Raw genomic sequence first — 13109 nt, forward strand, 5'->3', positions numbered from 1 at the left:
GGCCATTCTTTATGTGTCCAAACTGTAGATCTCCATCCATAGGCAAAAACACCATTGTCACTTATAATATAGATAGACATGCTTCAAAACACAAAAAAATGGACATAGTGGACTACTCACGTGACATTCACGCGCGGACCGAAACTAATTTCCTTTTCTTTAATTACATGCTTCAAAAAACAAACAAATGGCCATAGTGGACTATGCACGTGACATTCACGCGCCCCAAACATTTTATTTCCAATTTTGTCCTTGAACCGTCTTCAACACACTCTCAAAACCCTTTTGATTCTAGGGTTTAGTATTCAACAGCCAAGGAGTTTTCCAGGTATTCTAGACCAGCTTCGAAGAGAAAGAGGAACAGATAGTAGGCCGACATAACAGATTGAAACACAGAGCAACGGAGAAGATAGAGATTTTGAGTAGCTGAAAGAGAGGGAGAAGTAGAGAGTAAAAAGAATGGGCGAGAATACTCAAAAGAAGGAGTTTGAGAACTTAAGAGAACTATTTAAACCACATATCGAGTCATTCAATTACTTCGTCGGTGATGGTATCGAAAAAATTCTTGTCAACATTAAACCAGTTGAGATTAAATCCGACGGCCACTCACTTCGAAATATCCTTTTTATTTACTATGAATTCCTTCTCTATTGATGATTTCTGTTTATAATATGTATCTGAATGATATTTGATTGTTGTTTTCCTTGACTGCTGAGTACTTTGGTTTGATAACCATAATTTACACTGTCCAGTGAGGGATAAGGGTGTGGGTGTTCCACTCTATCCTTATGAGGTATATTCTTCTCTCTATAATTTCTACTCCCTTACAAATATGAATTCATCTATATACAGTGAGAATGAAGAGAGTTGCTTGACTTTTGATTTCGGTTTCATCAGTGTCGGCAAGCAGGAATTTCCTACGAAGGAAAACTCAATATCGGTGTTTGTTACCAATATGACAAGGGACCTGTAATACGCAAGGATATAGGCTTTGGGAAGATTCCTATAATGTTAATGGTCTGTAATTTCCCTTTTCTTTTTCTCCCTTTTTGTTTTTGAGTATTGATCCATACTAATCCTGGAGAATACGTGAACGGTGACCTAATTTCCATATACTTACAGGGAATAAGCTACCATTCTGTTAGTGTGCTAAGAAGTTGAACATGAGTTTGGATTATGTTGTTTTAGATCACGATTTTTAAAGAGTTTCAGAGGGTTGTATGTACTTAACCCATCTCAAAGTATAGTGACTTGAAATGATTAATCGAGCCATTTTTTGCGTTACTCATCCTAGTTTATCCCAGCTTTTCAATTCTAGTGTTTTCATCTTTACTCGCTCTGAATTGTTTTGATGGTCTTAATGTAGTCGAACAAGTGTAACTTAAAGGATGCTGATCCTGCAAAACTAGTTTCATACAAAGAAGAGGCAACAGAAATGGGTGGGTAAGTAAAATTGTTTCATCAGTACTGTTTTATTTTTAATTTATTTTAGCTTCCTTGACATCAGATGGAGACTAGTTGTCATCCTATGTTCTGTATCAGGAGATTGGCGTTCTTGACAGTCTATGCTTATTGTTCAATTAATATTAATGAAATAGAAGTGTATTATTGCTAAAAGTGAAAGAGAAATCCTCTGTATAATCTTGCATTAGAGGATAATATCTCTGCCTATATGCAAAATGTTTGGTTTATTATCTTTAACTTTGTTGCTAACTTATAGAAATCTATCTGAGGGTGACGTTGAAGAATTAAATTGAATATAATGCTTAAACATAGGAGGAGTTCATGCTTTATGACCATCTTATTTGGTCATAATCTGCCGAATTCCAGAAGTATAATCTGGACTGTCTTTTTTGCCCTAAATCGATTTGAAATTTATATTCCCTTTGTGGTTTCAGCTATTTTATTGCGAAAGGTCTGAAATTTATATTCCCTTTGTGGTTTCAGCTATTTTATTGCGAAAGGTCTGGAGCGACTCGTTCGAATGACTATAATGCAAAAGCGAAACTTTGTGAGTCACCCTTCTCTGTATGATTATAAGTTTATAACAATTTTTTGATGATATCATGCTGGTGAGTAATATTTCATTTTCAGCCGATGAATGTCGAAAGGAGTTCATTTCGGGAAAAACAAGATGGGTATACAGATAAAGCAGTTGTTATTAGGTACTTTCATTGTTTTCCATTTCTCTGTCAGATGTAAAAACAGCTCAATTTGGCTGATGTAGAATAACTCAATTATTTTCAGTTCGTGCTGGTAATTATATCTTCACAATCTTTTGCTTGTAATGCATGAAGCTGTTTGTTGTCGTAAATTTAATCCTCCTTGTCCATTTTTTTCAGATGCGTGAGAGAGGATATGTCCTCCTTAACTCTTAGGTTGCATTACCTTCAAAATGGAAGTGCTAGACTTGGTTTCTGGTGAGCACTGCTTTCTCACTGTCTTTAGAAGTAACTTTTGGTTATCAATTTATAGTACTGAATTATCTGCCTTTTACAACTTTTGTAGGATAGATGGGAGGGAGTTCTTTCTTCCAGTGGGTGTTGTCTTGAAGGTGCGGTGATAAGTTGTTTTTATACCAAATGTCGTAGAAACCATCCTGTAAAAGGCTGATGATATATTTTTTTTGAACTTAACACATGGATACTTGGTTTGCTGTAATAGAGTTTCTTTATGCTTTTAACAGGCCCTCATTGACACTAACGACCATGAAATCTATGTGAGCTTGACATGTTGCCATAGTGAGGTGTATCAGAGTGGAAAGGGAGTTGTTGGTACCCAACTTGTTGGTGAAAGGGTTAAGATTATTCTTGATGAAGTCCGCAGCTTGTCTCTCTTGACTCAACACCAATGTTTACATTATTTGGGTACTTATCAACTCAACTAGTCCTGCTCAGTTTTTCCTACTCTTTCCTACTTGAATGTAATTGTTTATTTGAATATTTTTCAGGTGAGTACTTCAGACCAGTCATGGGTGGATTAGAAGCTGAAAGCGGTTTTGTTGTAAGTTTTAGAATGCAGTTTCTCTTTCTCTTAGTTTTTCTCTTTGGAAATTGGTGAATTGTAATATACTTGCTTAACCAGCTTGTATAATTTGTTATAGGTTGGAGAAACAGTTCTAAGAGATTGTGTACTCGTTCATCTTGAGAACAACCACGACAAATTCAATCTGCTCATGTTAGTCTTCTATCATAATTCTCAATATTTCTATTGGTTGTCCCTCATAAGCTCATCTTTTAATCTTTGGTGGTGATTAGATCTTACAACTACTACTATTCAGTTTTATGCTGCAGAAGCTATTTGCATTTGTAGACCAAACTGTGGCACCGGATAACACAGACGCATTGCAAAATCACGAGGTGTTACTTCCTGGGCATTTGATAACATTATGTCTCAAGGTACTTAACATATTAAATGCTTGTCATCGTTGCGTTATATATTCAATTGCGTGACTATTTCCATGCAAAAATTGATTTGGTGTATTTACGGATATGTCTACTAATGGACTTTTTGTAATGTCCATAAGGTGCTTCATGTAGTCTATTTTGCGAAGTTGAAATTTTTATGAATTGAACTTTATGGATACCAGGTCATTAATTTTGTTTTGGACGAGAATTATATTATTTTAGTAGACAATATATATTGTTTCTTTGTCATGCACTACGGTAACTATCTTTCAAGATTCTCTAAAATAAAATTCCATGATTGAAGTGGTTCATAGATCTGAAAGAGAGTTTTAGCATTGATTCTGTTTAGATTAAAATCTTGTTAAACTCTGTTTATCTGTCAGCTTGAAAGCATTGAGCAGTTGTCCTCTAGTTACCTTATCACAAAAATATCTTCAGATGCATATTGCGAGGCATATCAAAGTATATAATCTTAAACCACACTAGAACGGTTAAGTATTCGTTCTTGATAATTAAGCTGCATTTCATTAAACTGCCTCCTGTTTCTGTGTTGTATTATGCTTGATATCATGCTGTTGTTTATTGTGACCTTCAGGATAAATTGCAACAGTGGTTGAGGAAAGGAAAACAGTTACTTGAAGATGAATTACACAAGAGAAACACACAGTTAGAACTTAGTAATGGTATGTGTCGAATTCTGATTCTGGTTTCATGAGCTTGCATTAACTCAAGTGTTACCAGTGCTCTAGTATGCTAAATGTATCAAATATGCATGTCAAACTATGTCCGAACAATATGATGATTGTAATAGAAATTTAATCTGCATGATTATCAGAGAAAAAGCAGATACACACAATAGATCTGCTATTGACTCTACCCTGCTTCTATATAATCTTATTAATTCTACTTGGTTAACAGATGATCTCCATCCCGGCTAAGAGATTCTCTTAGACTAGTCTGGTGATTCTTAGAAATTTCTTTGGTTGGGTGATTTGGACTTCCATGTATTGGGTATATCTACAGCTAGCACAACTCATATTTTGAAAAGTTCATATAGATTAAGAGTTTTTTGATTGGATCAGCAAACTCTTTGATTGTAGATGGTTTAAGGTAGAATTGTCCATGCCATTTTCTATATTAAAAATGCACTCTTTACTATACAGAGAAGAGTTTGTATTTTGGGGTTTTTTTTTTGGTAAAAATTTGTGATGTGCATTTCCTTTTGATAAGAGAATTTAAAGACTTGCTTGGGCATGTCTCATGTGCTGTATGCCTTCGTCATTACTTACGAAAGCATATAGGCAATGCAAATTTTAAACTAGCCAGTTGCCAGTGGGATTTTACATGATGTTCTGCAATCTTTTTCCTTTTTGCCTGACAGACTAGGAGATGTCTACAGTAATAAATTCTTCTTATTTAGATGAAAAAATTCTACGAGTCCTGTAACTTCTCCAATTGCTTCTTCCTAACAAGCACAGATGCACAAACAAAAGCAATATGTCTGCCCTACGTGTCAGATCCAAATCTTAGTCACCACCTGAATATACCAGCTGCATGTTTTTACAAATTGCCACACTGGACATCTACCTTTAACATGCTGATCGCAGTTGAGTGAACAGCTTTATTGAAAGTGGGGAATGGATTTGTTTATTGCATAGATTTGTGTCAAAAACAGATAGTATTCTCCTGTTAATTTTTAAGAATAATTTTTTTTTTATCTGATTGCTTGCAGTTGAAGAAGTGAAGAAGGTTATGAATAAGTTTCCCTCCAACAGTGTTGGGACAGCAATTGAGAATTTGATAAAAGTCGGTTCACTGCAATCACAGTCGGGGTTAGATCTACAGCAGGTATCTAGATTCTGGAAATTTTATTCCATCCTATTTACCCTTTTTCAGATAGTACTATGATTAAAGATGTTTTTGTTCTATACTTCGGATAGTAGCTAAAAAGTGAACACTATGGTTCTTAAATGTCTTTCTTAATTTGACATGGTAGTTAGTAACCACTGCTTGACATTCTAGTGAGTCCACCGCTACTTTTAAAGCTTTTTGCTCTCCTTTATTGTTGATCGAAGCAAGGGAACGGTGAGTTAGTATTTTAGCCTCTTTAGACAAGAAACTTCAGTATACATATTAGAACGAAAAGTGTGTATTTCAAGATGATTGCCTGAAATCATCCATAACTTACGCCAATGCATTTGGTAGTCCAGCTCACTAGTAGTCTATGGACAGAACCCTGATTTAATTACTAAACACATACAACACCATATTAACATTCTAAGTCGTATATGCAAGGATTCTATCGCCTCAATGGCTGGTCAATAACAAGATCAAGCTTCCTTAGATACTCATTGTTGCTCTTTTTTTTTGGCATGCACGAAATCAGGCGTTGTTATACGTAATATGTACGTATACACCAGGTTTACTATAGTTTTTCCTTACTAAAATCCCTTCTGTAATGAGCTTATTGGGTACCGCTGTTAATGGATAACGAGTTGTAATTGCATGTGAAGTACACTATTTTATTGTTTGGTTTGTGAGGAATTTATAAGTGCTGTAGTCAATTCCATCTTTTGCTTTAAAAAAACTGGAATACTTTGTTTATCGAACATTACTTTGGTTCACAGAGGACAGGATTTACACTTCAAGCAGAGAGGCTCAATTTTCTTCGTTTTGTTTCGCACTTTCGAGCTGTTCATCGAGGTGCTGCATTTGCTGGACTTCGCAGCACAAGTGTTCGGAAGCTGCTACCAGAGTGAGTTGCATCATGCTGATTTTCTTAAAATGTTTACTTTGATTTTAACGAGTGTTTATTTTGTTCTTCAGATCCTGGGGCTTTCTTTGCCCAGTTCACACACCTGATGGGGGACCATGTGGTTTGTTGAACCACTTGACTTCTACGTGTCGTAAGTTTTTTCAATCCATTTGAGCATAATTTCCCATGCCTTTGAGCGTTTTATGTGCTAAATCAGTTTTGAACACTTGGATTGCCTTCTTTTTTCGTATTTCCTCATTACTTTATAGTGTGCCTACTGTGGTATGCATCTTTATGATCTTGGGCCCATTGACTTGTCTCTATTAAGTGTTATTCGTGGAGGAACTTCAAGCTATTTTTTCAAGAATAATTGCTAGACTTGTTTTAATTCTTTCTTCGTTGTTGTGTACTCATTTTTTTTCTCTAAAAATATCCCAGGCATCACATCGTACTTTGATTCGAAAGGAGGAGTTAAGGACTTTTTGAAAATCCGAAAGTCTATAATGAATGTTTTGGCTGGAATTGGAATGATACCGTCATTGCCTAAGCTTGTCCGAGCTAGTCCCCCTGAAGTTGTTTTTGTTCTTCTTGATGGGTGTGTCATCGGCTCCATGTCTTCCAATATTGTTGAGAAAGCGGTGGCACATATTAGGAGGTTAAAGCTATCACCATATTCTGGGGTATGTTTCTTTTAGCTATTTGTGTCATTCTTCTCGCGTTCATTTTAGTCATTACTAAGAAAATGCCTTGCAGATTCCCGATGATTTGGAGATCGGATATGTTCCACTAACCACAGGTGGTGCATATCCAGGGTTGTACCTTTTCACCACTCCTTCTAGATTTGTTCGGCCAGTTAAAAATATCTCTATCCCGTTGGAAGAGAATCAGAATATTGAGCTCATTGGTCCTTTCGAGCAGGTGAATAGAAGTTATCACAATATTTTATTTTCACGATGTTAGAAACATGAAAGTTGTGATTTCATTTCAGTGGATGAAGTTATGACTATGTTATTTTATATCTGCTACTATTAGGTCTATATGGAAATTCGATGTGCTGATGGTGGAGAAGGGGGAAGGAAAAACAATTTTCCTGCAACTCATGAAGAGATCCACCCTACTGGAATGCTCAGTGTAGTTGCCAATTTGACACCTTGGTCAGATCATAATCAAAGTCCACGAAACATGTACCAGTGCCAGGTTTTCTCTACTTTCTGAGATGGACTTCATTTAGAACAAAACCTTTTTCCGTGTGATTAGTTATTCTTTACGTGTATGGTTCTATCACCAATCTTCGTATACCAATTGTAGATGGCAAAACAGACTATGGGTTTCGCTTCACAGGCGATAAAGTTTCGTGCAGATCAGAAGCTATACCATCTACAGGTTGGTGTGAGCGGTACAGGAAAAAAATGTTTTTTTAATTCTAGCTAACATGATCACCTGTTCATAATTTTGATCTCTCGGTTCACCTATTTTATTTGTATTACCTTCTCAAGAATCTTGTTAATGGTTCATGAGGTTATTATGATCAGAATTTCTTAGAATGTCCTAATAACACTTGTGGAATATGTTTCACGTGGCAATGCATTTTGTCCCACAAGCAGTCATAATTTGATTGATCATGATTGAGCTTATTATAGAAGTGCTCATGATTTTATTATGTTATATAACCTTGGGCAACTTAGTTTGTGTAGTCTATCTGGTTCGTTGAATATCTTTATTATTAATATTTCATTGTTATAATGGGATTTTGTCTCAATGCCGTGTAGACTCCTCAAAATCCCATTGTGCGTACAGAATCATATTCAAAATATCACGTCGAAGAATTTCCCAATGGGACAAACGCAATTGTTGCAGTTTTGGCATATACAGGGTATGACTTCTGAGTGGCAAAAGAATGCTATTCCATTTACTTTTATTATATTATACTACTATAGCTATATGAGCATTGGATTATTTCTTTTCTTTTCAGATATGATATGGAAGACGCCATGATCTTGAACAAGTCATCTGTGGAGCGTGGGATGTGCCGCGGGGAGATATACCAGGTTTTTCACTTAATCTTGCACTTTTTGATACGGTCACATAGGGTTCTATCACTAATCTTCGCCGTTTTTGCACTATAGCTTTGAGATGATTTTAATTTTGACGTATTTCTCTCACGACTTTGTTCATCTTGATCTCTTCAATTCCCAAATCCCATAGTGCATATTAAATCACAAGGATTTCTTCGTACCTGCATTCACTTATCTTTCAACGCTGATTTGCTTTCTTGGATTGGTAGTGGGTGATTGACAAAGCAGATTGCCTATAGGCTAATCTAGAGCCAAGGCATGATCTTCCAAAAGATAGACTCATCGATCCATTTCCTTTGAGGGTTAGCAATGAACATATACAACGCCGGATGCGCCTATCGCTTGCTGTATGATTTTCCCAATTAGTCGATAGATATTAATGATTTAAAGCTGTTGACAATTATGTTCAACTTTAAAATAGCTTCTTGTAGTGGTTACCATCTTTATAGAATTATAAAAGTCTTGTTTCATAACTCTTCATCTATAATATGGCCAGGCTTCATACCTGTTAAAAGAAACCAGACATCTAGATACCTTGAAATTCACAAAACCTAGTCTCTTCCGTCTCTTGTGAATTAATGATAGTAAGATCTGAGGACGACCATCTAACTTGGTGGAATATAGAAATGTTATTAGGATTGAAGAAAAGTTATTAGGATTGAAGAGAACTTGAATTCTGCAATTTTTGAAGTTAGCAATGCAGTTTATAGCTGGGTGAAGGTTATATCTGTAGGGAATGCCATGTCTGATTGGTTTTTGTTATTTTATTTGTTAGATTTGTGGACATACTTCAACGTTGGTTTCTCTTTACATAGGAGTTAGAAATACAAGCCCGTTATTAGCTGAACATCCTGGATGTTATTCTCTATTCCTTGTGTATGTGGCTTATTAACATGTTTGTATGTTATCATTGTTTATACTTTAATCCACCTTATCTCTAATAATCCCTGTTTTTTAGGTGGAAACTGTAGACTTGGAAAAAGATGGAAAAGAAAAAGAGGGCCCAAGGGCTTTTGGTAGGAGTAAAGTAGATGACTCGGCAAACCATACGATTGATGAGGACGGTCTTCCTTATGTTGGACAGGTTGGGGATTATTTTATTTCTCATTTGTGTCATCGGTAACTATAAATTTCGCGTTCTGATCGTTGACTGTTTATTTCAGATGCTGAAGCCAGGGGATCTATATTACAGTATCCGGAATAAAGCAACTGATGATTTTAAAAAAAAGAGGCTAAAGGGCTCCGGCACGGACCCTGTTTATGTTGACTATGTGGCAATTGATGTGAATGACTCCAAAAAGGACCCACAGAAGGTAATGTATCATGCATTTTTACTTTGTTTAAATCCGAAGCAAACAATTCTCCACGGGGCATCTGCTACTGTATAGGTTGCACATCAATTTAAGTTGTGTCTGATCATAGACTTATATCTCAAATGTACTGGTAAGCAGGTGCATATTCGTATGCGTCATCCTAGGAATCCTATCATTGGTGACAAGTTCAGCAGTAGACATGGGCAAAAAGGTGTTTGTTCTCAGTTATGGCCTGACATTGATATGCCATTCTCAAGCGTAACAGGAATGCGCCCAGATCTAATCATCAATCCACATGCCTTTCCTTCTAGAATGACGATTGGAATGCTTTTGGAATCTATAGCTGCGAAGGTATTGTTCTTCAAACCATAGCAAGGTTGTTATTACTTGAAAGTAAAATCTAGTTTGTAGATTTCAAATGGTGCATCAGATATCTTTTTCTTGATTGTCAAATGTCGCAAAATACTATTGGCTATGGTTAAGACTATAGAAAAAAAATTGACCAGTAAATTTGCTGGTAATTTTTTAGACTTTCGAGAAACATAGACAAGGAAATTTTGATGGCTTCACTTTGTTGAGTGACAGTGGTAATACCATTACTCTAGTTTTTGACGTGCGAGTGCAACCATCTAATTTTTAAACACTTGAAGTATAGATTTTGCTTTGTATTGTTGAAGTCATGCGGGCGGGAGGAGTGACAATTGAAAAAGGAAAAGTAATGGCCTGAGAAAATAAAAAAGTGCAAATCACCTTATTTCTATGATCAGTGAAAGAAACCACACTTACTCAAAAAGTGTGGTTGGAAATAGAACAGAACACTTATCATGCAAATATGAGTGCTGCTGCGCAATAAGCTCTCTGCAAAGCAAATGCAGCCTTGTTAACAGAAGGTGTCAAAGGTTTATTACTGTTGGCCATCTCTAATTATTGCTGAAACCTTTGGGTGGTAGAAGTAAAAGTGAGATTCTGTCATTTAAACATGGTAGGCTGAGCGAGCACTTAGATGGAAACATCCTTCAACTAAGGTGTGTATGCATAATAAAATGTGCCCAACACCATCGGAGAATGTTCACCGAATGTGTTTTATTTTGATGAGACGGCTATAGATTATATGACTAGTGACTTGTGCAAAATATCATTGTCAGTTTGGGATATTCATACTGCAATTTACTTCGATTTGTACACGGTCCATGAATCATGGTTGTTCTTATGTTATTCTTCCTAAGCATGGCGAGTATACTGCAAATTTGACAACATCTACATGCATGTTTATGATAGGGAGGCAGCTTGAATGGAAAATTTGTCGATGCAACTCCCTTTGCTAGCTCAACCAAGGTGAAGGATGGAAAGTCAGAAAAATCAAGCTCTCTTATTGATGAACTTGGTTCACAGTTGGTCTCCAAAGGGTTTCAGTATCATGGATTGGAGGTCATGTACAGTGGCTTTCTTGGAATAGAAATGGCTTGTGAAATTTTTATAGGACCTGTATATTATCAGCGTCTCCGGCATATGGTTTCTGACAAGTTCCAGGTAAAGAGGCAATGATACTTTTTCTTTTAATTTCTATATATTGGTCGGCCTATATAAACCCAATATAGCAACCTTAATGGTCTGTCACACTCTTCTCCATCTTGGTTCATACTAGATTGTCTATATCCCTGTTTAATTCAACCCCCCTCACTAGCTCTCTTTTCGTCCATTATTGATTAAGCCTCAACTAGATGTGGTGCTAGGCGGGCTTCTTTATAAAGTTGCCGTGTCACTGGGAAGTACTTCCTCTAGCATCAAACTCCAATGGACTACCTTAGCAAGTTTTAATTTTTGTGGTTACTGGGTAAAGGGGTGAATTTCTAGTTGAAGTTGCCGTGTCATTGGGAAGTACTTCCACCCAGCATCAAACTCAAACAGACTGCTTTAGCAAGTTTTTTATGTGGTTAGCGAGTAAAGGGGGTGAATTTCTAGCGCCTGGTTTTGTTGAACTCCATTGAATATAATACTAATTTGAAGTTGATAAACATCAAGTTACATTAAAGAGATATATGATTGATGAAGACCAAGTCTTTACTGTAAAGTGGCGATGAAAACCCGCGATTTCCTCCATATGGGAACTTTCAATTTTCTGACATGGTTGCTTGTTTTTTAGCAGACCACTTGATTTCAATCTGCATGCAGACTCTAGTTTTAATTTTTATAGCCATGCAGCCCTTTTTAGGTAGAGTTCCATTTAAACTCTTCACTGGTGATTTCTTGATAAATCCCTGGTGATAATATCCTACCGGGTCTCCTTTTTTCCCTATAACAGCCTTTTGAATTTACAGTAGGCGCATCCCTCATTGGTTTATGGATAAAATATGATGCAGGTTAGGTCCACGGGAACTGTAGACCAAATTACAAGACAGCCCATTAAAGGAAGAAAACGGGGTGGAGGAATTCGATTTGGGGAGATGGAGAGAGATTCAATGCTTGCTCATGGAGCTGCATATCTGTTGCATGACAGGCTCCATACTTGTTCTGATCATCACATTGCCGATGTTTGTTCACTTTGTGGAAGTCTTCTCACAACAACCTCTGCCCAAACACATAAAAGAATAGTCCGAGAACAGGGGGAGAAGTTACCTCCGGGAAGGATCCCTAAAAAGGTTACCTGTCATGCCTGTAAAACTAGCAAAGGGATGGAAACTGTAGCTATGCCCTATGTGTTCAGGTATTTGGCTGCAGAATTAGCAGCGATGAATATAAAAATGACTCTGAAACTAACTAATGGAGCAGAAGCATGAAAAACTGAGTAGAATTAGCTAATGACAGGTGGGTTAGGCTTGCAATGACATACGAACAGCGCTGTCCTTAGGCCATTGCCTGGAGCCTCAAATTCTTGGGGTCCAATTTTGTTACTTCTTAAATATGTTCCAACTGATTTTGCTTCTTGTTATTATAAACCTTATATTGTAATGCAAAAATCTGCAAGTGTTTCTCTCTTTTTTTGTACTAGTTAATGTCAATTGGCTTTGAGAGAATTTTGAATTTCCTATTTTAGAGCATCTTGAGGGAGATCCCGTCACAAAATATATAACGTTGGGGGATACCCTTTTCGTTTCTAGCCTAACCCAATTTGTTCTCATGCTGCACTTTGGATACTGGTATTTTTATTTTATTTTTATAGAAGTATAGTATTATTTTTTAAAATAATACTCGATAATATAATATTTTTATTAAAAACTTCCGTTCTCGATTTGATAATAAATTCGATAAAATCGTAGAATAATACCCCTTCGTCTTTTATTAACTGTTTTAATTGACAAAGTCAAAATATCAAGGGAATTGTACGAAATGCCTTGACTAATCCAATCTTTTTTTTTGAAACGAAAGAATCGTATTGAATGCAAAATTAGTTCAGTACAATGAGTACTACCTTTCAATAGTTGTTCTCTAATCTCAACAGGAGAAGAGCTGGACCAAGATAAAGATAAAGCATCTTCTCTAGCTAATCTCGAGAGGATATTCGCTACTTTATTTCTTTCTTTTGGAATATAATAACATTTCCAAGAGGTAAAACTACGAA

General features: G+C 36.4%; 1 protein-coding gene across 1 annotated transcript; it reads left to right on the forward strand.

Moving 5' to 3' along the window:
- Nucleotides 1-308: 308 nt before the first annotated feature.
- LOC113322655 (DNA-directed RNA polymerase I subunit 2-like) lies at nucleotides 309-12647 on the forward strand. Its single transcript, XM_026570786.1, has 27 exons — nucleotides 309-616; nucleotides 720-793; nucleotides 898-1017; nucleotides 1367-1443; nucleotides 1948-2011; nucleotides 2095-2165; nucleotides 2343-2420; nucleotides 2509-2554; nucleotides 2687-2867; nucleotides 2951-3003; nucleotides 3104-3177; nucleotides 3281-3398; nucleotides 4003-4090; nucleotides 5140-5255; nucleotides 6035-6162; nucleotides 6234-6313; nucleotides 6601-6842; nucleotides 6916-7080; nucleotides 7195-7359; nucleotides 7471-7545; nucleotides 7932-8035; nucleotides 8135-8210; nucleotides 9196-9321; nucleotides 9401-9550; nucleotides 9689-9901; nucleotides 10829-11080; nucleotides 11911-12647. The coding sequence occupies exons 1-27, from the start codon at nucleotides 460-462 to the stop codon at nucleotides 12325-12327; spliced, it is 3510 nt and encodes a 1169-aa protein (XP_026426571.1). The 5' UTR covers nucleotides 309-459; the 3' UTR covers nucleotides 12328-12647.
- The last annotated feature ends 462 nt before the right edge of the window (nucleotides 12648-13109 follow it).

This window comes from Papaver somniferum, chromosome 11 (genome assembly GCF_003573695.1).
Source record: "Papaver somniferum cultivar HN1 chromosome 11, ASM357369v1, whole genome shotgun sequence".
In the NCBI taxonomy this organism is placed as follows: Eukaryota; Viridiplantae; Streptophyta; class Magnoliopsida; order Ranunculales; family Papaveraceae; genus Papaver; species Papaver somniferum.

What these genes read in the sequence shown, in the direction of transcription:
- LOC113322655 (XM_026570786.1), top strand. Translation starts at nt 460, where the DNA reads ATGGGCGAGAATACTCAAAAGAAGGAGTTTGAGAACTTAAGAGAACTA. An exon ending in AGATTCCTATAATGTTAATG is followed by an intron (nt 1,018 to 1,366) that starts GTCTGTAATTTC and finishes GTCTTAATGTAG; the next exon opens with TCGAACAAGTGTAACTTAAA. An exon ending in TAATGCAAAAGCGAAACTTT is followed by an intron (nt 2,012 to 2,094) that starts GTGAGTCACCCT and finishes TTTCATTTTCAG; the next exon opens with CCGATGAATGTCGAAAGGAG.